Source organism: Aspergillus fischeri, genomic scaffold (assembly GCF_000149645.3).
Source record: "Aspergillus fischeri NRRL 181 1099437636262 genomic scaffold, whole genome shotgun sequence".
NCBI lineage: Eukaryota > Fungi > Ascomycota > Eurotiomycetes > Eurotiales > Aspergillaceae > Aspergillus > Aspergillus fischeri.
The window spans coordinates 185,223-209,390 of NW_001509764.1; the positions used below are offsets into that span (position 1 = coordinate 185,223).

General features: G+C 51.3%; 12 protein-coding genes across 12 annotated transcripts, besides 2 other annotated features; 5 read left to right on the forward strand and 7 right to left on the reverse strand.

The window, feature by feature from the left end:
- Nucleotides 1–94: 94 nt before the first annotated feature.
- NFIA_094300 (dihydroorotase) lies at nt 95–1,460 on the reverse strand (the record flags this gene model as incomplete). The annotated part of the gene is made up of 6 exons (XM_001261706.1): nt 95–455; nt 508–649; nt 707–979; nt 1,026–1,123; nt 1,158–1,255; nt 1,326–1,460. 6 exons carry the CDS (start codon nt 1,458–1,460, stop codon nt 95–97), a joined length of 1,107 nt encoding a protein of 368 aa, XP_001261707.1.
- Nucleotides 1,461–2,586: 1,126 nt separating this feature from the next.
- On the forward strand, nt 2,587–3,432 carry NFIA_094310 (NAD-dependent epimerase/dehydratase family protein; the record flags this gene model as incomplete). The annotated part of the gene is made up of 1 exon (XM_001261707.1): nt 2,587–3,432. One exon carries the CDS (start codon nt 2,587–2,589, stop codon nt 3,430–3,432), a length of 846 nt encoding a protein of 281 aa, XP_001261708.1.
- Nucleotides 3,433–4,505: 1,073 nt separating this feature from the next.
- NFIA_094320 (putative MFS glucose transporter) lies at nt 4,506–6,367 on the forward strand (the record flags this gene model as incomplete). The annotated part of the gene is made up of 7 exons (XM_001261708.1): nt 4,506–4,530; nt 4,578–4,629; nt 4,686–4,761; nt 4,816–5,002; nt 5,057–5,583; nt 5,642–5,932; nt 5,984–6,367. 7 exons carry the CDS (start codon nt 4,506–4,508, stop codon nt 6,365–6,367), a joined length of 1,542 nt encoding a protein of 513 aa, XP_001261709.1.
- Nucleotides 6,368–7,520: 1,153 nt separating this feature from the next.
- On the forward strand, nt 7,521–8,467 carry NFIA_094330 (spherulation-specific family 4 protein; the record flags this gene model as incomplete). The annotated part of the gene is made up of 3 exons (XM_001261709.1): nt 7,521–7,699; nt 7,755–8,112; nt 8,162–8,467. 3 exons carry the CDS (start codon nt 7,521–7,523, stop codon nt 8,465–8,467), a joined length of 843 nt encoding a protein of 280 aa, XP_001261710.1.
- A 376-nt stretch (nt 8,468–8,843) lies between these two features.
- On the reverse strand, nt 8,844–9,613 carry NFIA_094340 (uncharacterized protein; the record flags this gene model as incomplete). Its single annotated transcript, XM_001261710.1, has 2 exons — nt 8,844–9,085; nt 9,130–9,613. 2 exons carry the CDS (start codon nt 9,611–9,613, stop codon nt 8,844–8,846), a joined length of 726 nt encoding a protein of 241 aa, XP_001261711.1.
- A 261-nt stretch (nt 9,614–9,874) lies between these two features.
- Nucleotides 9,875–9,898: a microsatellite.
- A 490-nt stretch (nt 9,899–10,388) lies between these two features.
- On the forward strand, nt 10,389–12,171 carry ugd2 (putative UDP-glucose dehydrogenase Ugd1; the record flags this gene model as incomplete). Its single annotated transcript, XM_001261711.1, has 4 exons — nt 10,389–10,599; nt 10,647–10,972; nt 11,023–11,166; nt 11,218–12,171. 4 exons carry the CDS (start codon nt 10,389–10,391, stop codon nt 12,169–12,171), a joined length of 1,635 nt encoding a protein of 544 aa, XP_001261712.1.
- Nucleotides 12,172–12,235: 64 nt separating this feature from the next.
- NFIA_094360 (glycoside hydrolase family 75 protein) lies at nt 12,236–13,060 on the reverse strand (the record flags this gene model as incomplete). The annotated part of the gene is made up of 3 exons (XM_001261712.1): nt 12,236–12,493; nt 12,544–12,915; nt 12,962–13,060. 3 exons carry the CDS (start codon nt 13,058–13,060, stop codon nt 12,236–12,238), a joined length of 729 nt encoding a protein of 242 aa, XP_001261713.1.
- Nucleotides 13,061–13,207: 147 nt separating this feature from the next.
- Nucleotides 13,208–13,231: a microsatellite.
- Nucleotides 13,232–13,835: 604 nt separating this feature from the next.
- Nucleotides 13,836–16,034, reverse strand: NFIA_094370 (MDR family MFS transporter; the record flags this gene model as incomplete). The annotated part of the gene is made up of 9 exons (XM_001261713.1): nt 13,836–14,234; nt 14,292–14,452; nt 14,506–15,009; nt 15,067–15,138; nt 15,194–15,217; nt 15,270–15,444; nt 15,494–15,545; nt 15,610–15,686; nt 15,741–16,034. The coding sequence occupies 9 exons, from the start codon at nt 16,032–16,034 to the stop codon at nt 13,836–13,838; spliced, it is 1,758 nt and encodes a 585-aa protein (XP_001261714.1).
- Nucleotides 16,035–16,306: 272 nt separating this feature from the next.
- Nucleotides 16,307–17,200, reverse strand: NFIA_094380 (transcription factor domain-containing protein; the record flags this gene model as incomplete). Its single annotated transcript, XM_001261714.1, has 2 exons — nt 16,307–16,893; nt 16,948–17,200. 2 exons carry the CDS (start codon nt 17,198–17,200, stop codon nt 16,307–16,309), a joined length of 840 nt encoding a protein of 279 aa, XP_001261715.1.
- Nucleotides 17,201–18,708: 1,508 nt separating this feature from the next.
- Nucleotides 18,709–19,133, reverse strand: NFIA_094390 (uncharacterized protein; the record flags this gene model as incomplete). Its single annotated transcript, XM_001261715.1, has 2 exons — nt 18,709–19,002; nt 19,065–19,133. 2 exons carry the CDS (start codon nt 19,131–19,133, stop codon nt 18,709–18,711), a joined length of 363 nt encoding a protein of 120 aa, XP_001261716.1.
- Nucleotides 19,134–20,236: 1,103 nt separating this feature from the next.
- On the forward strand, nt 20,237–21,923 carry NFIA_094400 (MFS transporter; the record flags this gene model as incomplete). The annotated part of the gene is made up of 5 exons (XM_001261716.1): nt 20,237–20,347; nt 20,404–20,424; nt 20,479–20,536; nt 20,596–20,655; nt 20,713–21,923. The coding sequence occupies 5 exons, from the start codon at nt 20,237–20,239 to the stop codon at nt 21,921–21,923; spliced, it is 1,461 nt and encodes a 486-aa protein (XP_001261717.1).
- Nucleotides 21,924–22,161: 238 nt separating this feature from the next.
- On the reverse strand, nt 22,162–23,598 carry NFIA_094410 (uncharacterized protein; the record flags this gene model as incomplete). The annotated part of the gene is made up of 2 exons (XM_001261717.1): nt 22,162–22,709; nt 22,767–23,598. The coding sequence occupies 2 exons, from the start codon at nt 23,596–23,598 to the stop codon at nt 22,162–22,164; spliced, it is 1,380 nt and encodes a 459-aa protein (XP_001261718.1).
- Nucleotides 23,599–24,168: the final 570 nt, after the last annotated feature.

Genomic DNA, 24,168 nt, shown 5'->3' on the forward strand with positions numbered 1-24,168 from the left:
TATAAGGTCATGTCATGATGTATGTAGTAGTCACCTGTAGTTATCTACAACCTCATTTCACAAGAATATCCTGTATTTCACTTCACGGAGTCTACTACGAGCTCTTCCACGTCAAACTAAACACCTCGTCTCCTCCCCGAGACAACGCCACCTCCACACTCCCATCCTCACTCTTCACACTCTCAGGAATGACCTCCCCCTTCCGCTCCAGCACAATCCTCTCCTTCGCCTCAGGCAACTTGTAGAACCGACGTCCATACACACTGAGGAAATTCGCCAGCTTCTCCTGGGTAATATCCTCGTTGGCGATGACGCCACGTTCCACGCCCTCCTCCAGCGCCAGAAGCACATACTGCACGACACAGGGCTGCGTAAAAACGCCCGCAGGCGGTTTGGCTGTTCCCTCCGCGCCGCCTTGCTTGGCGAGACGCGGGTGGGGGGCGCTGTCGCTTCCACTAGATGATATCAGCAACGCTTTGAATGAGGGGAAAGGGTGCATGAGCATACAAGAAGAACTTGGGATCGCCGCTGCAGACCGCGCGGAGCAGGGCATCGCGGTCCTTGGAGGTCTTGGGGAGAGGCTTGCAGAAGGCGAGGGGGTTCTCGCAGCTGTGGTGGGTGAGGTAGAGGTGGTGCGCGGTGATGGTCGCTACTCAGTCGTTAGTCGCACGCATATAAACCGATACACAAGGCAAGGCAAACATACCCGCAACAGTCGAAGAGCAGGAGCGGACAGCCTCCAGGGCCGCCTCGGTACTGCAGTGCTCGAGGATAATCCGCAGCTTGGGGAACTTCTCATTGAGCATCTTGAGAGTGGGAAGGAACTTCTCTTCGGCGTTCATGTCGGTGATGTCCGAGCCGGGCGAGCCGGGGACCTCGCCGTGGAGGTTGAGGACCATGTCGTGCTTTTCCATCTCCGCGAAGACGGGGAAGAATTCGTCGTAATCGCGGACGCCGGCCGCGGAGTTGGTGGTCACGCCTGCACTCGTCAACAAGCAGCCCTGAAAGAGGAGTGGCTGCCCTACCCTGGGGATACACCTTGACACCGGTGATACCAGCTGCAGCCGCTTCCCTGATAGTCTCGGGGGTAACGGATTGGTAAGGACCAGTCAGCAGGTTGTCTCTGCAAGAAAGACGAGAGACTTATATTCAAGTACAGCGACATGAGATAGTTCACATTCGGCTCAATGGCCTGCAACTGGGCCTTGTACTCCAGCGCCTGGGCAACACTCGTGACAGGAGGGACCAGGTTGGGCTGGTCGCGCCAGCGTCAGCGTCAGCAGTCGACCACAATATCCGAGCCTACAGAAATATGCAGTACTAACCATAACAAAAACGGTATCGACGCCTCCTTTGCGAATCTGCGGCACAACCAATTCCATCATCTTGCCTTGACGAAGGTGGACGTGCATGTCGGCCGCCGCCGGCAGCTCCAGCCGGGTCGTCTCTTTCAGGATCATTCTGTGGAGAACGTCGCGATGCGCTTCTTCCGGTTGGATTCGCTACAGATGATTTATTGTTGCACAGAATGCTCGCCGTAGTCACCATGATACTGAGCACACTCGTCATGCAAATCTCCAATAAGCGAGGCTCCCGCACAATGTCACGTGATCTGTGCCCCTCGCTGCGGGGGCCTCACATTGCTTAAGACAGATTATACGGACAAATTATATGGATTTTGAGATATTGTAAAAGGCATATACGGCTTGCATAGGATACATTTCTCTAGGTTATTTTCCCAATCAGAAGTGCCTGATAGCTTCTGTGCTCGGCCTGAACCAAGTGAGGAATTTCACGGAGCGTCACGTGGTTGATCACTAGCTTGAATGAGCAAGTTGATGCCTAAGGTTGCCAAGGTGGATTCTTTGTGATCCTCAGCTTTTTTTTTGACTTTGCAATGCTCACAGCTTCTGTCTGCTTTTCCTCGTCTTGCAAAAGTGATAACTTGGGCTTACCCTTCTTGTTATGTTTTTGGTCATGAGACATAGCGTTCATGTCGACTATCGCCAAGATGGAGGATAAGCGACCATGCTCAGAAACTCTATACTGTCTATGATAAAGCTAATCCGGCAAACATCTACAATGCATGGGCGAGTCTTCGGTGTGGGTGTTATCTTAGCTCATGACAGTCTCTAATGTGCTTTATCCGTCAATAAAGTCATTTCGTGCATGTCAATATCTCTTCTCCTAGGATCCATTGGTGCGGAACCTAGGTCCGAGGAAGTGTACTAGGCTGAACGCACTCCCTTCAATTCTTTGCATCGAGGAACGCTTTGAGAGCATGGCATACACTCATACGTGTTGCAAGATGGCCTGTCATGACTGCTCGAGGCCCAAATCGTTGTCCCAACGCATTCAGCCTCTGCATGCCGCTTTACAGGCTGCGTGATCCTCTACTGACCCCATGATGATGTGAGTGCCTGACGTCAGGATGCGATTGTCTCTCCATCGAACCATATCCTACGTCCAAGAGCGACGTTTGACCTTCTTTTCTCATATCAGCACCTGCTAGCTGGGGTCGTCGCTCCCGGTATAACCAACCGCTGGACATCCGAAACACCCTCTTTCACACTGATTCGAGCCAGAATGAAGATAGCAATCACAGGAGCCCGCGGAAGCGTAGGACGCACCGCCGTCAAGGTGTGCGCGGATGCAGGACACGCCACCGTCCAGGTGAACCGAACAGAGCAGGCCCCCGCTGGCGACATTCCCAATACCGAGATGCGCACAGCCGACGTGGCTATGAACTACCAGCAAACCGTCGAGGCCTTCCGCGGCTGCGACGCAGTGATCCACCTGGCCGCGATCCCCAACCCGGTCGGCAAGGACGACTACGTCGTGCATAACAACAACGTCGACTCGGCGTTCAACGGCCTCCGGGCCGCCGCGGAGGTCGGGATCAAGCGGTTCTGCTACGCCTCGTCCGTCAACGCTATTGGTCTCGCCTTTTCCAACCGACCGCTACACTTCGACTACTTCCCTATCGACGAAGAAGCCCCCCGGCATCCGACGGACTCGTACGCCCTGGCGAAACGCGAAGCAGAGATCCAGGCTCAAGCCTTCGCGGAGTGGTTCCCCGGGATGAAGATCGCGTGTCTGCGCATCCACGAGGTGTCATCGCTGCAACGGGTACAAAAGGTCCACGAGAATGACTGGGAGAATGCCGGGGTGAAGCAGCTCTGGGGGTGGGTGAATCCCGTGGCGACCGCGCGGGCGTGCTTGCTGGCCGTGGAGAAATGTGATAATTGGGAGGGGTGTGAGATTTTCAATATTGTGGCGCCGACGACTACGCAGGATATACCGTCCGAGAAGCTGGCGCGAAAGTACTTTCCTGACGCGGAGATTCGGGCTGATATGTCGGGTAATCAGGGGTTCTGGACAACGGATAAGGCGAAGCAATTGATGGGGTGGGAGCATTATGAGACGGAGTAGATCAATCTATAGACCCAGCCACACCGTGGATGATTTCATTTGAACCATGATCATGATGGTCTTCATGACCTAGATTGAAGCAGTCCAGTAGTCACTTAAGGGATCGAACCGTCCACCACATAGTAACTCAGGTGTGGAGAAATTGTCGGTGATTGGAAAGATATCAACAAAATAGACACCTTCAGAATTTGGGCATTAAATTATGCAAGATCTCTTTCTTAAGTCATTTCGTCAAACAGTAGTAATGACAAGGCTGCATCAACAGCCGCCGATGCTTCTTCGGCTAATAAACACACTAACAAGACTAACAACAAATACGCCCTGTCTTATCCCTGGACGCTGTCGTCGGTGGCGTCTTTAGCTGCCGGCCGTGAATTGCAGCCATCCCGACCGACTTGCGGGTCATCCCGATACTGCTGGCTGCCGAGATGTCAGGTTATACTGTCTTCAGTCGAAAGGGTAAAAGTCTGAGTGGAAGGTAGAGTGAAAGGCCTAAGGTATGAAGACAATGGCAGGTAAGAGGAATCCTACCCCGGATAAAAGCCTTTGATACTATGATACTATGATACAACGTCTCGGTTAGTTGATGCCGTGACACATCGTCAACTTCAACATGACTCTTGTTTATGTTACATGAGTTAAAAGTGCTTTGAAAGACAGCTTTTAGTCGGCTAAATTCGTTCAGCCGACGGATAAAGAGGGAAAACCCCGTCGTCGAAACAACCGACTGGATGGCCCCAGATACAAGACTCCACCGGTGACGCACTTCGGCCTCACGTTCTCCTTCTCCCCAGAGCCGATGATTTGTCCGTTCGGTGCTCTCCAAGTCTCCAGGTCCTATCCCCGGACTCCCGCATTCCCGGCTTTCTCCCGGATTGGCCGATCCTTACTTCTTGCGGGATGTCTTACTCGGCTGTCCTGCGATTCTGGCACCATCCCCGGACTCCAGGTGGAACCCGGCCTGGAGATGCCGTCGTCAGGGCCTGACGCGAGTCGTATATAAACTGCCAGTGCACTCGACCAATGTCACTTTGACGGCTTCCCCAGGTCAGTGCGCACTTACGTCTGGCACGATGTATCGGATTTCCAACATATACGGTACGCCCTTGCCTTATCAACCACGCTCAATCACTGACGGATGACAGTCCTGGCCGCCTTTGGCACCATCGGTGGTGCTCTATTCGGGTTCGATGTCAGGTAGGCCTCAGATGTGATGTCCTGTGCTCTGCATTGGCATTAGCTGATCTCAATAGCTCCATGAGTGCGTGGATAGGCACACACCAGTACCTCGACTACTTTAACTCTCCCGACTCGAACTTGCAAGGAGGCGTATGTCAAGCCCTGTCCACTTCTTCACTCCAAACTGACAGACTCGCGGGATAGATCACTGCCTCCATGTCTGCTGGATCCTTCGCCGGTGCAATTGCGGCTGGTTTCATCTCCGATCGCATTGGACGTCGCCTATCCCTGCTCGTAGCCTCGCTCGTCTGGATCATCGGGGCTGTCATCCAATGTAGCGCACAGAATGTGGCACACCTAGTCGCCGGTCGCGTCATTAGCGGTCTTTCAGGTATTCTTCCTGGTCGTTAGTCAATATGACTCGACATAAGCTAACCGGACCAAGTGGGCATCACCTCGTCTCAGGTCTGCGTCTACCTCGCCGAACTGGCTCCCGCCCGTATCCGTGGCCGAATCGTCGGCATCCAGCAGTGGGCCATCGAATGGGGCATCCTGATTATGTACCTGGTCTCCTACGGTTGCTCCGAGGGCGTGCACTCTCCGGCTGCTTTCCGTATTGCCTGGGGTGTCCAAGCCGTTCCCGGTCTCATCCTGGCGGTTGCCCTGCTCTTCTTTCCGGAATCGCCCCGCTGGCTGGCCAGCAAGGAGCGGTGGGAGGAAAGTCTGGATACGCTGGCCCTGCTACATGGGCACGGCGACCGCAACCATCCCGAGGTGCAGGTCGAATGGGAGGAAGTCCAGGAAGCCGTGCGGATCGCACGGGAAGCTAAAGACGTTTCCTTCTTCGCGCTGTTTGGTCCACGGGTTTGGAAGCGGACGATGTGCGGTGTTAGTGTCCAGGTGTGGCAGCAGCTTCTCGGTGGGAATGTGGCCATGTACTATGTGGTCTATATCTTCCAGATGGCCAATATGGTAATTCTTGTTGCTCCGCGACGTTAATATAGGGGACAGGTTGGCTGACATGATCTAGCCCGGTGACACCGTGCTCTACTCGTCGGCCATTCAGTATGTCATCTTCCTCGTCACCACTGGCGTCATTCTGCCATACATTGACCGTATCGGCCGTCGACTGCTGCTTCTCTCCGGGTCGATCATCTGCATGGCACTGCATTATGCCATTGCCGGTATCATGGCCACCTACGGCAACCCGGTCGACGAGATCGACGGCAACAAGAACCTGCGCTGGGAGATCAAGGGTGCGGCCGGAAAGGGCGTCATCGCCTGTTCCTATATCTTTGTTGGCGTATATGGCCTGACATGGGTGAGTGCCTCCTCTCTCTGTCCCGAGTGCCGAACTAACACAAGCCCCTAGGCACCTGCCGCCTGGATCTACGCCTCCGAAGTCTTCCCTCTCAAATACCGCGCAAAGGGCGTCGGTCTCTCCGCAGCCGGCAACTGGATCTTCAACTTTGCGCTCGCCTATTTCGTGGCGCCCGCCTTCACCAACATCAAGTGGAAGACGTACATCATTTTCGGCGTTTTCTGCACGGTCATGACCTTCCACGTGTTCTTCATGTACCCCGAGACAGCGCGGCGGTCCCTGGAAGAGATTGATATGATGTTTGATTCGAATGTCAAGGCGTGGCAGTCGCACAAGGTTCATGATAAGTTTGGCGAGGAGATTGAGAAGCATCGCCAGCAGAGTGTGGTCGAGGGTGAGAAACCTGTGGATTCTGTGCATGCTGAGGTTGTTTAACCTGCTATCCCTAGGGTAGGATAGCCATTGAGACTTCTCTTGTCTGGCGCTTTCTACTTACAATACCAAATGAAGGCATACTAATAGCCTCTGGAGAAAGGTACTGGGCTAGACTGGGCCTGGTCCTTGAATAATGATAAGTTCACCTTATTGACTAGAGAGATAGTATCGACTATTATAACCATATCACTCTCACCTTCACATGATTCCCACTTCATGAATTATATTTGCTCCAGCGCCTAGTCCGCACCGTCTTCAAGACAGATCACAGGGTCTTTCCGCTGAAAATCATCAAACTCAGCAATGATCTCAAACTAAAGCATAAGGCTGATGCAAGTGACCTAGGCGTGATGGCCAAATCATGCTGCATATGTTGCTTACTGCTCCATTGACAGCGCCCTGTAACCTTGCTTTACTTCACCTGTTGGTAGTGCATGATTCCTGTGGTAGCAAGCATGGAAATGCCGCTTTCACAATATGTCTTTGAATTTGCCACGTTCAGGCAAGTTCCTACTCAGTCAAGCGCTGACGTTGTCCTTGAATGTGACGAGAGATGCAGCCTTTGATGAAGTAGCGCATAATCCCCTGGCCACAAACTCATAATAATAAGATTAAGGAGTCAGCCATAGTTACCCGCTGGATAAGAGCACTGGACAAGCGGATAAGTGTCCTCAGGAAACTAGTATGATACATCGACTGAATGCAGGAGGTGTCACAAATAAGACGAGCACCTGCTACGAGGGGATGCAGCCATGCATTCTGATTAGGCACTCTTGTATTCCTTTCCCTTGTATAGGTCAAAGACATGGTAAGCGAGTCGGCATTAGTTTTATAGAGATGCAAATGAAGTGACAAGAAAAGCGCCGTGGCGGAGAATTTGTTTCAGCTGCAGAAATTGTCCGATGTTAGCGCTGACGTTCGGCCAATCCATGGCAGCCGATGAAGCCAAGGGTCCTTTTGATCTAGAATTGATTTTCGGATTCAGATCCTCAAAGGCATCGAGCTATGAATCTTCGAGTATATATGAAAGATGCCGTCCCCTGAATGATGAAGGATTCAACCCACCAGCTTCTGGCAAGCGTCCTCCTTTTTTAAATTCTCAGTCATTCCTTTGTACTAGCTTCAGTCATTCCTTTACTTATCTTCAACAATCATGTTCCTGGAGAACTATTCTCTTTTTTTGGTAGGCTTGATGGGATGCATGGCCATCGTCCAGCAAGGATACAGCGCATGCATCCCTTCAGCCTCTAAACCCAGCGCGTCGAAAGGAGACATCATGATTCCCTGGTACATGTACCCAGCTGGTGGAGCCTGGACATCTATGGAACAATTGTACGTTCTTTATTTCTTCGCGTCAGAGCCAAACTCTAACCTGTATTGTCAATAGGATCAGCTCCAACCCCGACGTCCAGTTCACCATCATCATCAATCCTGACAACGGTTCCGGCTCTACCGCCCTGCCGGACGAGAACTTCTTGGCCGCAGTCCCCAGGCTCACAGCATACAGCAACGCGTTGGTGATTGGATACGTTCGTACTGGTAAGGGAACCCGCGATATCTCGGAGGTCAAAAAGGAAATCAACACCTATGAGGGATGGCCATCCGCCAGCGGAAACCCCTCCTTCGCAGTGCACGGCATCTTCCTGGACGAGGCACCCTCGGAGTATGATGCCGCCACAGTCGATTATTACCAGCAACTGGCCTCGTTCATTCGAGGAAGCAATGGACTTGGTCCGAAAAACCATGTAAGCAACTGCCGACAGTTCTGAGTCCGACATGCTAACCACTATATAGATCGTGATGAATCCCGGAACTGTTCCTGATGCTGCCTACCTCGGGGTCCCTGACACTACCGTCATCTTCGAGTCGCCGTACAGCGAGTTTGTACGAGCCCTTTCATCCAATCAGTTTCAGGGAATCAAGGGCCAGGACATCAATCGCTTTGCGTCCATGGTCTACGATGTTCCTGCCAACGTGGATCTCGAGAACTTGCTGTCTCAGCTGCGTGCCATTTCCAGCCAGACCTACCTCAGCAATCTAAACACCTACCAGGCTTTCGATGCAGTCTGGACCAAGGTGGTCTCTCTCCTGTCGGCCTAGGACTATTATCCGGATTCTCCTCAATGACATGTCCTGGTGGTGTGTCAATGACGCTTGTGGCTGTGTGGTTGTTGCATTTCTGCTTCGAGACTTCGCTGGATGGTTCGTACGATGTCATGAATGAAATGGTTTTGTCCTATGTCCCCGACATGAAGTGGAACGGTTATAGACGGACTGAATTTTGTGATGCCTATTCTTTGTGACACCAGCAATAGAATATGATTCAATAGCACCACTGCCACCAGACCCATAGGGTGTAGCAGCTAAGACAGGACAAAACCATAGACAAAGACTAGAAGAAAATCTATCCGTTTGCTCAACCAATGCATTCCTCCCTCCGTGACTGTCTAATTCATAGTGACTGCAAGGCCATCAATCATTGCTTCGCACTGTTCTTGTAGATTGTTCGAATGTGATCAGCCAGCTGCTTGGCTTCGTGTCTCGCCCACGGCATAGCATGATGATAATCGACCTCGTACAGCGTCGCCGTTTTCGGATTATAATAGTCTTGAAACTGCTGCCTCCCCAGCATCAAGAACGGATCCCTGAGCCCATGGACATGCAACGTCGGCAGACTAACCCGGGTAAGCGATTCATCCGGCTTCGCGATATCTAACCCTGTAAGCACGGAGAACACCAAGAGCAAAGGAAAGGAGCCATACACTCAGCCGCATCCGACCCCATCGGCGCCCCCGCCCCATTACATAGTACCCCGAAGAGCAGCTCAATATGCGTCTTCTTCGGTATCCCTAGCGCATCCCGCCGCTGCTGATCCAGCAATAAGCCCCCCGCCACGCGCGAACCCTGACTGAAGCCCATCGCGCCGACCCACTCCCCGCCCGGCCCCTCGTCTTCCATCAGCCTCCACACGCGCTCGACCCCGTCGTTGCCGGACGCGTCGTACCCGCTCCCATCGGCCCGTTCCCCGCGCTCATCCTGCGTAAACCACGACTTGAAGGGCGCGTAGTCCGCAAAGACGGGCAGGACGCCTGGTCCCGCGCTGCGCTCAAAGGGACCCTCGAAGAAGACGAGCTGGAAGTCGTTCTTGAGGAGGTGGGCGAGCTGTTCGCATTGGATTTTATAGATGGCGGCTGTTGAGCCCCCGCCGTGGAAGCAGGCGATGCGGGGGAGGCTGTTGATTGTCATTTTTACCGTCTGTTTTAGATAGTCGTGTATTTGCCGTAGCAGCGGTAGTTAGGCTTGATTGAGATTGCTAGTGATTGAAGTCTGTTGGAATTGAACGAAGGAGGGGGTAAGCACTAAGCAATCGACTCTTTTCGCACTACTCACCGAGGCTTGACTTGTCCTGCGGCTAAGCCTCGGCGCAGATTGCATGTCGAGAACGATCGCCATTGGGTGCAGACTAATCGTTTGATTTGCGTGACAGGTTGCAATGCCTAGATTCGACGATATCCTTGGCGATATCCTTGGCAGGCTGGTGATGCATTCTGCCTAACATCTAAGCGAGAAATATTGTCACATACCCGGTGATCCTCAGTTTTGATCGATTTTCTAGAGGCCAATGTTTATTTATGTCAACGCCCAATTACAATGTAGACGGAAAACTCACCCGGTACGTTCTCAGTATGTGTGTGTTGTCCTCGACTGAGCCTATAGATAAGCCATTGAAACCGGTTGTTCGTCTGCCGAGAGCGAGACACGTAGCCGACATAACGTGGACAACCCAATTTCGGGCACCCAATTATATAGTTGTAATGGCAGAAGGTCGTGCTGTTTGTTCAAAAATAGCTGCACGAGACCCGTTCATGCACTGTTCCGCAAAAGTGGCTGACGACAGACCGCTCTTTTGACAATCCAGCAAGGATCGCCAGTTCGCCATCGTCGCTTTTTTATGTGTTATTAGGAGGAGATAATGCTGGAGAATAGGCGATGTCCTTGCCAATTCAACATCTAGATCATAATGCCCTTCCTACCGTTGCTGGTGCTGTTGGCCGGCATTACATTGCTAATTTCCCGTCGTCGATACAAGGCAATCGCCGACAGAGAAAGTCCTAGAATCATTGTTGGAGGCCATACATACTCTGAGAGTGTCGGAGATGGACAGTCTTCGACGCGCGAGGGAAAGATTGAATCCATTCGTAGTGCGTGTATCATCGGCGCTGGACATGTTGGTAAGTCGCCTCCTGAACCACGCAAGGCCCTGCCTGACACACTATAGGAGCATTGACGGCGATTGTTCTCGCGTCTCAGAATCCACATGTCCAATTCCATGTCGTTGATGACGATCCGCGTCTGATCACCGCGTGGAATTCAGATCGCTTGCCAGTCGTTGAACCTGGGCTGGATGACCTTGTTTTTGAGGACCACGCCGTGGCATCGGAAATACCAAAGAAGCAAGCTGGTCACCAGCTTGAAACACATCAATCAGATCTACGCCAGCCGCGAATACGAAAACTGCGTAATATCACTTTCTCAACCAACATCCACGCCGGAATAGCAGCATCGGATATCATCTTCCTCTGTTTGGATCCTCCCCTGGACAACGTAAGCTTGTCCCATCCTCAACCTGCACAGCAATTCATACTAATTCTCAGTCCTCCAATGACGAGACTCCCGGTCTCGACCTGACCAACCTGAAATCTGCTATCCGGGCCATCGCTCAAGTATCAAGCGGACATAAGATCATCGTCCACCGCGGCACAGGACCAAGCGGAATTGTCCCCCGAATCAAGAAAATGGTAAGGGAATCGATTAGACCAGCATAGACTAAGAGCCTCACAGTTATACAGCTCAAAAAAACCGCATCCCCATCTGCCTCCTTTGAAGTTCTCTCCAACCCCGAGTTCCTAGTCCCAGGAAGCGCCATCCGCGACCTTCTCTATCCAGTCCGAATTATAATCGGCCACATCTTCTCCGAGGATATGTCGCCTGAAGCACTAACCGCCCTGAAAGGGTTGTATTCTTGGATCCCCAAGGACCGCATAGTCACCATGGACGCCTGGTCATCAGAGTTGGGTAAGATCGCCGCGAGCGCAATGCTCGCGCAGCAGACAAGCAGCATCCAGTCTCTGCGGGCGATCTGCGAGTCGACGAATGCAAATATCACGCATATTGAGCAGACCGTGGGGGCACTTTCTGCGACTGGATACGGGTCTTCTGTATCGAGCTTGCTCAGGGACGTCGGGTGTCTGGTTTACTTAGCGCAGGAGCTGGGATTGCCGGAGGTGGCGGAGTACTGGAGGGCGGTTCTGAGGATGGACACGTATCAGACACGGCGCCTTGCTCAAAACATTACCGAAAGTGTACCTGGAGGAACGGAGCGGAGGGATGTCGCCATCCTTGGATTCGCGAGCAAGTGGAATACGATTGAGATCGGGAATACGAGCGCGACGCGGCTGGTGCAGGAACTGACAAGTGCTGGTGTCAGGGTGGACATCTACGATCCGCATGTGCCAAAAGAACAGATTGAGAGAGCGCTAGGTCTTGTGAGTGGTCATCTGGATGCTGTCACGGTCGTAGAGGACCTGCACGCGGCGTGTTCCGGTTGCGGTGCGGTCGTCCTGCACACCGATTGGGACGAGTTCAAAGAGGATCGTCTAGACTGGGAGAAAATCGCGGGGGAGATGGAGTCTCCAAAAGTGTTGTGTGACCCTCATGGGATGCTTGATTGGCAGAGGATGGAGAAGCTGGGGTTCAAACTACTCCGAGTAGGAGTCAATTGTGATGACAAACTTCAAGCATGATGTATGACTATGGACACGCGTGTATACCACTCAACTAGCTCACACTATACTCGACATAATATCCTTACGCACTAAGCTTAGCGACAAGGCGATCACCCAAGGCCTTGATACTCTCCTCAAAAGTCTCAGTGTCGCGAGCAGTCCAGGCAGCACTAGCACCAGGGACAGCATCCTGTCCCATAAAACCAATGTAGAGCACATCCTCCTCCCCGTGGCCGTTATCACCTGTGATTCCATCATTGGGAAAGCACAGCTTGGCCAGCGAGATGGAGGCCTCCCCGGTAGAGGTTCCACCGTTGGTATCACCCCAGACACCATAAAACTAACCAGTCAGTTTCATCGTATCATATTAACAAGTTAATATCAACATACCAGTTGGTTATTGCACACCACTGCCATCACGCTTAGCGGCTCCATTCCATACTGCTGAGGATCAAAGGTCGGCGAGCTGCCAGAGTTCCCAAACACCACGTATGGATGGATATTGGCGTCCAGATCCGAAATGCCGTATTGCTTCACGGTATCCATGAACGCCGTCATGCTCTGGCCGGAGGGGTCATTGGCGCAGTCGCCAGCACTGTTGTTCGCTCCATCGCAGTCGATGTCCATGTTATCGTATTGGCCGCCGTTTGCGGAGCTGTGAAGGAAGATGGCCCCCTCAATATCGCCGCAGTAGGCGAAGGAGCTGGAGCCGCTGATGCCGTCGGAAAAGCCGTCCTGCAGCTTGTTCTGGCATGTTCCGGTCTTACATCGTTAGTTGATTGCAATGGCGAAGGAGAGAAGATGCTACCTTGTGTTTGTTGTAGATTTGCTGTAGGTTAGCTGGGACAGTATAGGCCGAGGCCAGGCCCACTCCAGCCAAAACTGTGGCAGTTGCAAGATAGCGCATTGTGAAGGCTACTGTTCTCAAGAAAAGATAATCCGAGCGATTATATTGAAATCGGGATGGACCCTGCCGGCAAAGGCGAAGCTTTATATTGCTTACGGGTCCGGTATCCATCGTTTCAGGGCACGAGCTAAATCACCCTGAAACAGTGGCACCGGCAAAGGCACCGGCAAAGTAACCTGATGAAACATCTGCAATACTACGGAGCACTATCTGCAGCTTGTCCGCCCATGATCACACACTGCAGCTAAAGGGAATTTCTTAATTGGGGAAATGGGGTCAAAAGCCGGACCTAGTGTCTGTGATCGACCCGCTGTGGCTGATCGCCCCTATTGAAGGGTTGCATCGACTAGTGCAGGAAGCTGAGATGCGAAGACAGTTTAGGATAGGATCTTCACAATTAGCAGGGAAATACTCTATACTCTCGCCAAGTCGAGGAAATGAGATTGGTTTCTGCTTCATGAGGAAGCAGTCGAGCATGTAGCATACGCAGAGTCACATGCTGCAAGCAGTCCATCAAGATACCTTTGTGAGACTAATCCCTGAAGACTTCATTTATTTCTTTGTCAAGAAGAATAGACTGACCATTATTCTTGTAAAATGCATAAAGAAAAGGAATGAATTTGATGTCACAGTTAATCATGTAAGCCGCCGGACTTGATTTCGAGTAAGGCATCTTCGTACGACGAATATTAATTTCGCTAATCTATGTTTTAGTCCTCTGAACAGATAACATGAGTGAAGTTTCTCTATCTTCAGATCTCGCAGATATCCCACTTCAATTGTTCACCTTCCCTTCCTCTTCCCCTTTCAACTTGTCCTCTTTAGGCTTGCCAACATTCTTCCAGCCCATCCCCCATGCAAGGAAGAATTGCACCACACTCAGCGCAGCAATCAGATAGAAAATGTGTCCGATACTCTTCGAGTAAGCGAGCAGAACTCCGAAGAGACTCGCCTCAGACACAATGCCTCGGAATCCAGTCGCACCAGCAGCAATCACCCTCTCGGGGTCGACTGTAGGGGCGTACTGCGGGATAGTGCTTCTCAGACCATGAGAAAAGATGACTTCTGCCACCGCAAGGAAGATAGCAGCGCCAATGGTCTGGCTAAAGGTCAGGATGGCCATGGCTGTTGACATCTCGTCGGGTAGGACGGCGTTTTGAACGGCTATCAGAGGCTATTTCTCCGTCAGGTACATGCCCGACAGTGTGATAAACTGAATTATTAGACTTACAGTCTGCATTGCTGCTCCTCGACCAAATCCTATTAGAGCTTGATAGCCGGCCCATTCGCGTGTAGGAGTGGTGGGTGATAAGGTCGACAGAAGACCACATCCGACGGCGTTGAGGATGCCGCCGAGAACCGCAAAGGGGAGATAGTAGCCTATTCTTCCAGCTATGTCAAGACAACATTAGCACGAATAACAACAGAAAGAACAGATGACATACTGAGAGCCCCTGTGACCAAAGCCATGACAATCTGGCACAGCACACCCGGCAACAAATCAACACCACTAACCAGCGCCGACTTGTCTCTTACTGCCTGGAAGTATATCGGTAAATAGTACGACGCAGTGATTGTCATCCCGAACAAAGACATGATAACCACACAGCTGCAGGAGACGATTCGGTTGCCAACCACGTGGAATGGAATCATGGCATCCTTCCCCATGCGGTACTCCCATGCCAGAAAGACAAGGAACATTGCACCCGCACCGCAGAACAGGCCGATGACGGTGGCGCTGTTCCATGCATATTGATCACCTCCGTACTGAAGGGCCAACAGGAGTTGGATTGCAGCGGGGGCAAAGAGGACGAACCCGAGGATATCGAACGTCTTGAAGAATGTAGGTAGAACATCAACCGCGCGACCCTTTTCTCGTTGCTCGGGAATGCGAGTGAAGACCAAGAGGGCAGCAACTAGGGCGCCGATGGGCAAGTTGATGTAGAAGCCTGTTAACACGAAGAGTCAGACCTAGTTATATCAGGGACGGGACGCGGTCAACTTACACCAGCGCCATGTAGTATACGTGGTAAACGCACCACCAATCAAAGGGCCCAGAATCAGTCCAATCTGTGACACTGCAAAGATGCATTCAGTGTGTGTTTCCTGCGGTCTGACAAGGTCTGTACATACGTCCCATCATAATGCCAACCAAAACTTCTCAACAGGTCAGCTTTCATTAATCAGCTTCTCCTAGAAGGACTCATACATGGTCTTCTATGCATCGGCACAGCACCAGCAACAATAGTCAGAGCGCCGTTAGACATGCCCGAGGATCCCACTCCAGCCACAGCTCGGCCGACAATGAGCATTTTCGACGAAGTAGCGACGCCACATATCAAGGAGCCCAGTTCAAACACTGCGAAGAAGCCAAGGAATACCCACTGCACGGAATCAGCCGACCATTGTGAGCCGAGTAAAGGGATGAACTACCTTGGAGGTGAAGTAGGTGTAGAACTTCCCTGTAAGAGGCTGAAGGGCGGAGCTGTGAAGCAGGTTAGGCCAGATATCTAGAGTTTCATCCCTCAATATAAGATATTCTGACCTACCTTGCCAACGTGTAAGCACTACCGTACCAGGCGATGTCCTCGAGGGAGCGGAATTGGTTCGTAATTTGCGGTATGGCCTATTCAATCCAGATTAGGGACGACTTCCACACTTTCCAAGCAGGATGACAGACAGTAGACAATATTGACATGTCCAGCAACATCAGGAATATGACAAGAGTAATCCCCGAGGTTACCATGAGTAGGGGAATGCCTTTAATCCACTTTTCCGGGTGCTCTTCTCCAGCATTGGAGATACGATTGGCCGGTTCTTCTGCATTATCTCCTGGAATAACTTCATGTTCTTTTTTGATGTCGGATAGGCCAGAGGTCACAGACGGGGTATTATGAGTATTCTGTATAAAAGACGCCTCATTGTTTCTGTCGGCGGGTCGGGGAGCGTCTTCACCTTCCAGTTCTGTGCGCATCTTGTGAATAAATCCTGGTGATAGTTGTTGACGACTTGGGAATAGCGGTAAAGCAGCTGCCTCTGATTGAGGGGAAATGTCTCATTGTTATACGTCAATATCGGACGGAATTGGGCCAATCCCGACTCCGACTCCGTACACGCGTTCATATATCCCGTTGGGGCGGGATTTGCGACAATGAACATGGATCAACGACCCAATCCTGAAGAGATGACTCATTCAAGAAATTTAAATTTAACTTGTGGATATATTCAAAGTGTAAAGCTAGACCATCACAATCCGTTCTGAGTCGCCTGCATCCACGATTCCATCAGCCATACATCCGGCCAATTGAGGTATGCTTCGAGGAAGTCCTCGTCAACACTAGGAAGAGCCGACGACTGTCCGTCTGTGTTTTCACCTATAGCTACAGCGTTCGGGAGCCTAGATGCCCAGCTAGCTTGCAATTTAGGAAGGATCCTGGCCGCCTTGCTCCACGAATCCCCATCTGTTCCTTCGTTCTGAATGCCTGCCGCTTCGGCCACTGATTCCAGTCGGTCAATTACCTCCTGCGAGATGGACTGGAGATCAGCTGTTCGTGTAACCGCTTCTTTATCCCAGCCCGGGTAGTCAAATGTGGAAAGATAGAACAAGGTACCCAGGCAGTGTGAGACCTGGAAGATGATCGTTACTGGCAGGAAGACATATTCTTCAGGACCGAGGGTGAGAAGGAGGTCAAGCCAATTCTTGGTTGCTGATAGACAGGCATAAAGATGGCTGATACGAGTGACATCTACGTTCTCGACTCGTGTGGCCGACCTCGACAGCGCGGACTCATATACAGTCACTTCGGCTTGGTATAGATGGAAAAGCACAACCTCTGAATCACATGTCAGTATTGGATTTCTGTGTGATATACACCGTTTCTACTCACTGTTGTTCGCTAATTCAGGGGGAATTTGGCTTCTAATACTTTGCAGCTGATGTTGCATCGTTTGTATGAAAAAGGATGTCGGCAACCGGGGGCTGTCTTCGGCGGCGAGTCCGCTTTCGTCCCAAGACCGCCTGATCACCTTGTCCACGACGAGTTGGATTTGAACGAGCTGTACAAGGACTGCGTCATTGGGGGTCTCTTTTCTCTCAGTCAAGACTTCCAGACATTCTTTCATGTGCGCTGTCCAACGCATTGGATCAGGCTTGCACAAGAATTGCGATATACTGACGCAGGACGGATTCAGTATTTGATAGGATATCCCGGATACAGGCTACATACAACGAACTTAGGAGAAAGCAACTGAGTAAAGCGCGTCGCTCATTCATGGTCCGTGTTCTGGAAACCGGAAATATGAGGTTTTGAGTAGGACCATTCCAATCGCAATCGGCAGGATGTGATCCATCAGGCGGGGACTTGTGAAGGCCCAAGTCGAAGACGACAGATATTGCCAGTTGGATGTATGTACAAAGAGAATATTTTTGCGGTTGACACTGGAAGGTGACCCTAGAGTAGTCAGTAGTGGGAAACCGCGTCAATCCGGATTCAAATACCAGCCTAGATAGACCAGTAGGCCTTGCAGTATATCCAGATTCTTTCGACAGTCCACGAGGAGCGCCTGGGCTGCTTGTTCTCTGATGTTGACGCTGAGTGCAGACTGACGCGCAGTATGTTTGCACTGTACTGCACAAATGCAATACCATAAGAACGGAGACTCCGTCTTCAGTTCTGCAGCACTGACGCTGTCTGGAATATAAACAAATGGTAGATACTTCAGAGGCCCGCTGCGAAAGGAATTCAGAACTTCCTCTGGCCCAGAATCGGTTGTATGTGGGGAATAGTCCTCTGCTGGCCCTGCTGATGTAGTAGAAGACCTACCAGGAGAGTTGTCATGCGGCGTGCTGCCGTCCGGTGTGAGGAGCGGGGGCATGACATCTTGACGTCTTGAAGAAACTTGATTCTGATCAGGTATTGCAGGGCTAAGACATTCAGGCATCGATTGCGACTGATGGGCTTTGAGGAGGGTGAGTATGCCATCCAGTTTTTGCTCCAACTGCACAGTTTTTGATGCTATTGATGTGTTTCGCCTAGTTCTTCGGACTCTGGTGGATGGCTGGCATGCTTTATTCAATCGATAACACCTAGTGTGGCTCTTTACTTATGTTCACTAACCCAATTTTAGTAACTTACCTTGCGCAGATGCCCCCTGTCTCGGGAATGATACATTTGCATTTGGCTCGAGCACAGTTGGCACAAGCCCGGCCATATGGTGCTGGAACATAGCTTGTAGTGTCATCCATGAGAGCATATGACGCTCGATACTGCCTTTGACGATCCCGTTATCTTGAAGTCCGGTCAAACGTGATGAAAGCTCCGAAGCTGATGGCCCAAGGGAACAGTGATGGATCTTATGATCTTACGTGAGACTGAATGTGAGGTGTGGAGGTAAGATGAGGCCGTCGGTCGGAATTGGGCCGGATTTCGACAATCCCGGTGTAAGCACTAAGTCAGTATAAAACTCGTTGATTGGCTCACAACTCGAGGTCTGCTTTGAATAGATGATCGAGTTTTCACGGGGGCGGTAGAGAGACACATCCTGCCTGCAGCCAATATGGAATATCTCTAGCTGGCGACAGCAACACCACAGGTATCTGCATAGCTTCAATCTGTTTACATAGACTCAGCTTTCCAGTGCCTCGATCGTCACGTCTTAGTCAGATCATTCTCAATTTCGCCTTTGGACGTAGCGGCTTGGAACGCCTCGCGCTCCTCCATCATCATTAACCCCCAGTCGCGCATTTCAGGCAAGCGAATCGCATCCATGACGTGATAAAACTCCGACAGATCCCGCTGATGACAACGCTCATACTCAAACGTCTGCAGAACCCTCTCCAACTTATTAATGTCATGCACGAGCTGCGCTTCTAGGGTCTGATTCTCCTCGTATCCCCGGAAGAGTGCAGTGAATGTGTTGATGTCCGTCACGCCCGGCAAGAGCTGTGCGATATATCCCATCGTTGTTGCTTCTTCCCTCCGAGTTTTTCTGCCTTGGTGATAACCTTGTGCAACGGCGTAATATCACCAACCAGACACTCGGCCATGTCGGCCATGTCGTGGACGAGAGCCATTTGTATGCATCGGGAAGTATTGACACGTGAGGCTAAGGAGGGTGCGCAGAGCATCACCATGATCGATATGCGATACACATGATCGGCAATTGAATCCCCGCTTTGATCCCTACTTGCTGCCAGCCTTCGCGTTCTGTGGTTTTTACTCGTTCCAATAGGTGGAGAAAGGGTAGGGGGAGATGCTGAACCGGGTGTTGGTGGGTATTGGATGGTCGACAACACCATGGTGGTTGTCAACTAACTAGGTGAGGTTTCCACGACCTCAGGGGAATATATCAGTCTCTGGTCTGCAGTCCCTTTCGGATGAAATGAAGGAGCCCATTGTGTATTCTGCAGATTGAGCACTTGGCCAGGGGGGATCGCGATGATGAGAGGGACAGGCACGAAACAAGAATGAAGCAATATCCGGTCAGGCTTGTCTTCCAGGAGCTTAATTAATAAACACATGCCACCAAGGAAAAAGGTTTTGAGACTAAATGCTTTTCCGTCCCACTGGGCCAAGATCCCTCGAATTGCTGGATTTCGGGTGGAATCTCCTGTTCCTTGCGTCGTCATGATCTGCACTAGAAACACTTGAAGATCAAGCTGAACGTGACTTTTCCAGGACAAGAGCAAGGCTCATTTCATGCCAGGAGGTTCTGGTATGTACCTCAGCTGACGCCACATTCCACACTCATTACAAGTGATATGTCTCTGATATGTCATCTTCCGTAGCCCGAAGCACCGGTCTATCATATTAGAGGTACTACGTATGATCAACATTAATATTAATCTAATGTCCTCCACACAGGGAACAGTTGTACGTGTACTATTGAGCCATTGATGCAGAACGGAGCTGGGTTCCCCTTGCGTCTAGGTATCATTGAGGTACGATCGATCCTATTTCGAACTTCCAGAAGACTGACAATCATATATGCTCAAGCCCATCGACTATGAATGACTTGATCGCGTTCTTGTGGATTAACAGCGCAGTTGGTCTGATACTCATGGATTTGGTAGTTTTAGTAACACGATTACACAAAGCTTGAACTTGGCTGAGCAGGTGTGCCCCTTGAATGAAGACTAAATCCTCCAGGGTCGGCTTCTCCTTCGATTTTGCAACCATGGGTGTCCTGTCGTGCTCGTGGCATAGTCGACATTTGCAGCGACGCCTTTTGCAATTCCGGTCGTCTGCCAAATTGGTTGTTTTTGTTGTAGTATTCGCAATATTTACAGTATGTTGTTGGTCTCGGGACGGCAGGAGATGCACGCCAACTAATATCTTTCGAAGGATAACTTTCTCTATGGACTGGTACCACAAGAACCGTATCATGTCTCTTCTCCATCAGTACCCTGACTCTCACAGATTATCCCTGTCATTCCGACAGCCTTACCCGAGCGAGGGGTCATAGAAGGCAACGATGGTCTGTTGTTTACAGTTCCCTGGCTTTGTATCCGGAGCTAATATGCTCCTCCATGATAGACCAGCGGTGGGTATCGATTCTGGGGGCGGTATTCAGTGCGTCGACACTGGTCGTCTCGCGTGAGTGTGATACCCCCGGATCCGTGTTGATCACTCGCTGATCCATTTCCTCGGCAGCTATCACCTGGTATTGGATCAAGCGGGTCAATTCACTAAGGTGGCCGTTCATGGCCGGTTTGATCGTCCTAACTGGCGCGACGGCTTTACTCTGTGTCGGGACTCACCTGGGGCTCTGGATTGCCAGTCGCCTGCTGCAGGGTGCAGCCAACGGAGTCGTATGGACGGTGGGCTCTGCGCTCTTGCGAGAGTCAGTGGGGGAAGAAGGACTCGGGCAAGCGTTTGGCTACGTTGGAATGGGGATGAATCTTGGGGGGATCGCCGGCCCGCTGCTGGGCGGTGCGCTGTATGAGCATGCCGGCTACTATACGGTATTTGGGCTGGGGTTCGCGCTGCTCGGGCTCGACATGCTGTTCCGGGTCATTCTGATTGAGACAAAGCCCGCAACGAATGGGCTCGAGTCCCGTGGCGAATCCCTGGAGGGGGCATTTCCCGCGCATCCAGCCCCAGACGAAGAGGCCGACCCGGGCAGTCTCCCGGCAGAGAAGGCAAGTGCATCGCAGACGCTGGCCTCAGACTCCGAAGTGGTCTCGGCTCTGTTGTCCTGCCCCCGCCTTTGGGTGGTTTTGTGGAGCTACATGGTGACAGCTATGATCATGACTGCGTTCGACAGCGTCTTGGCGCTCTTTGTCCGGGAACGGTTTGGCTGGAACCAATCGGCCCAGGGTCTGGTTTTTCTAGCCCTATTTATCCCACAACTGCTCAACCCGGCCGTTGGGATGATCTGCGACAGGTACTCAAGGGCTGGCCGCTACATGGTGAGCGGGGCATTTGCCATCGGCTGCCTGACTTTGACCCTTCTGCGCCTCGTAGTGGGCGACTCCGTGGGATCAAAAGTACTTCTGTGTACGTTGCTCGCTGTCATCGGTCTCTGTGTCACGTTCTCGATGACTCCGTTATTTGTAGAGATCTCAGCCATGGTGGGCGACATGGAGAAAAATGCTCCGGGGAGGCTGAACCAGGAAGCTGCGTCGGCCCTGGGTTATGGGCTCATGAACTCGTCTTGGTCTGCAGGAGCTCTTGTTGGGCCATTCTTGGCCGGATTTATTAAAGATGCGGCCGGCTGGAATACCATGGCTTGGGTGCTGGGACTGGTGGTTGGCGTGCCGGCAGTTTTGGTTCTATTGTTCATGGGAGAAAGCTGGCTGTTGCCCACCTGTCGGTCCGCAACATTGTGCCAGAATGAAGTGATAGAGGGGGTCCACGTTTAGAATGATTAGGATCATTGGGAGTAGGTCATACCGCGTGAAATAATACTGCTTGCTTATGGTATTGGCTGCGCTATATTATCGGCCACTAAGGAGCCCCATTACCTTCTCTGCATGAGCCTCAGCTTCATGGCAGTCCGGGTTAGCTAGCTTCAGATAACACTCAAGATATTCACGGACACTTTGAGACAGGCTTCTCAGGTCTTGCGGAAATAGACTACGATATCCCTCTTCCACTTCGCTATTCACCTTGAAACAGAGATGGGCGCGCAACAATAGCAACCATGCCGTGAGAGACCGAGTGGGCATTGGCTCGGAAAAGAAGCTGCAGCCGTTCCACGAGCGCCTCCTTAATCCTCTCGCGTTGCGAATGCTGTCTATGCCAGATGACGGTTAGGAATTCCGCGGCGGCTGCGCAACGCTCTGAAAGGTCCTCTTTCTTGAACTCATAGCTTGCATCGATACGGTGCACAGCGATATCCCCATACCCGTATTTTGTAAGGTAGCCCATGGCCGAATGCAGAATATGTCCCTGGTGGCCAACAGGGACAGACCGAGCGACAGAAGACAGAAGTCGCACCACTTCGTTATACGGCCCTCCCTGGACAATCACTATCTTCGCATTGGGTCGATCTACTACACGGGTCATTTCCTGAATGGTTCTCTCCATATTCAACACATAATCCATCTGCCATAAGGCGAGCACGGTATGAAAGGTTCTCGGGGCAAACGGTAAGTCCTCAGTCGGAAGGTCGACAAATCGACATTTACGGCGTTGGAAACGTCCATCTGTCATCGTCAGCATCAAGCTCTAAGAGATGGAAGGAGAAGATCCAGAAGCCTTACTGAGTAGGTCCTTTCCGATACATAAAACCTCCGGACTGTCGCCTATATCTTCAAGCAATATCTCGAAGTCTTTGCTCTCCAGACGATCAGCAAAGAGATTTTCACGCTCCTGAAATTCCAATTGTTTGAGACGACCGGGTAAGGGATATGGCCCCAGAAGAGGCTCCCGTTCGACCTTTTTCGCCATCACAATGTAGTGGGCTTCAGGAGCATGTTCCTGGCTGGCCGGAGAGAAGAGGTAAGAAACCGGTTCTGTTTCAATGATAAAGCCAGATTCTCGCAGGAGTTGACACCAACGCTCCTCGGATAGGAATAAATCATTCACATAATTCCCCATCCACGGCTTATCTAGCATCCAAGCACAATCCCATGTGGGATCATAAGTCACCTTTTTCGGAACCAACGAGGTACTGGGAGTCACTCCGAGAATTACATATCCCCCGACCTTGATCCACTGAGAAAATCGCATAACCATCGAGCACATATCACACGCCGACATTTGGAATAGAGATCGGATTGCAAAGACTGCATCGAACAATGCCGATGGCTGGTACGTCTTCATATCCCCCACTTGGAACGTCCCCGGAACTTGGGACTTTGCGATTCTCACCATCTCTTCTGATATGTCAATCCCGTGAACTTCATGGCCCGCAGAGGCAAGGATGTGAGACACAGGCTTGCCTGTTCCACAGCCCACGTCTAGTGTTCTGCTTCGAGGGGGAATAGTTTTGGCCACAAGCTCAACAAACCTCTGCAGCTCCTTGTCCATTCCAAAAGCGGCCTCATAACGGGCCCCCAAGCTGTTGAACAGGGTTTCTACTTCCGCCGTCATAATTGAGGTCTTGTAATGTCGAATATAATCAATTATCCAAGGGGATCGAGTAGAAAGTCTCCATACCACATACGTTTCAGGATCGTTATGAAGGCCTTACCCTTGGTGGAAGAGGCGAGGATGGATAGTCAATAAATAACCAGTCTTTTGCTTTAATGGTGACGTTACACCGCTATATGTCCCCCATATTCAGCTGCGCCACTTGATGATGGACATACCCTGCGGGATAGAGTATCTGCAGCTTGACAAGTGACGAGTCGTAGAAACTCATGTTAGATGACGTCTGCCTGCAGACACGCCCTGCAAGGTAGAATAGCGGTCTGATCATCTAAGGCGCCTGATACTTGACATGCAAGAGGGACATCGTCGACAAAGAATAATCTACAATGTCCCAATATTGTCTCATTTAGTCTCTTACCTCTTGACCTAGTACCTGTGCTGTGGCCACTCCCAAACCTGTCAACATGCATCCAATCAACACTAAAATTTAGCAATTGTCTCTTGTTGGGATTAAGCAGTAAACCCCGACTGATCCTCTTGATTTACCTGGCTTTTTGTCATCCGGTAAGA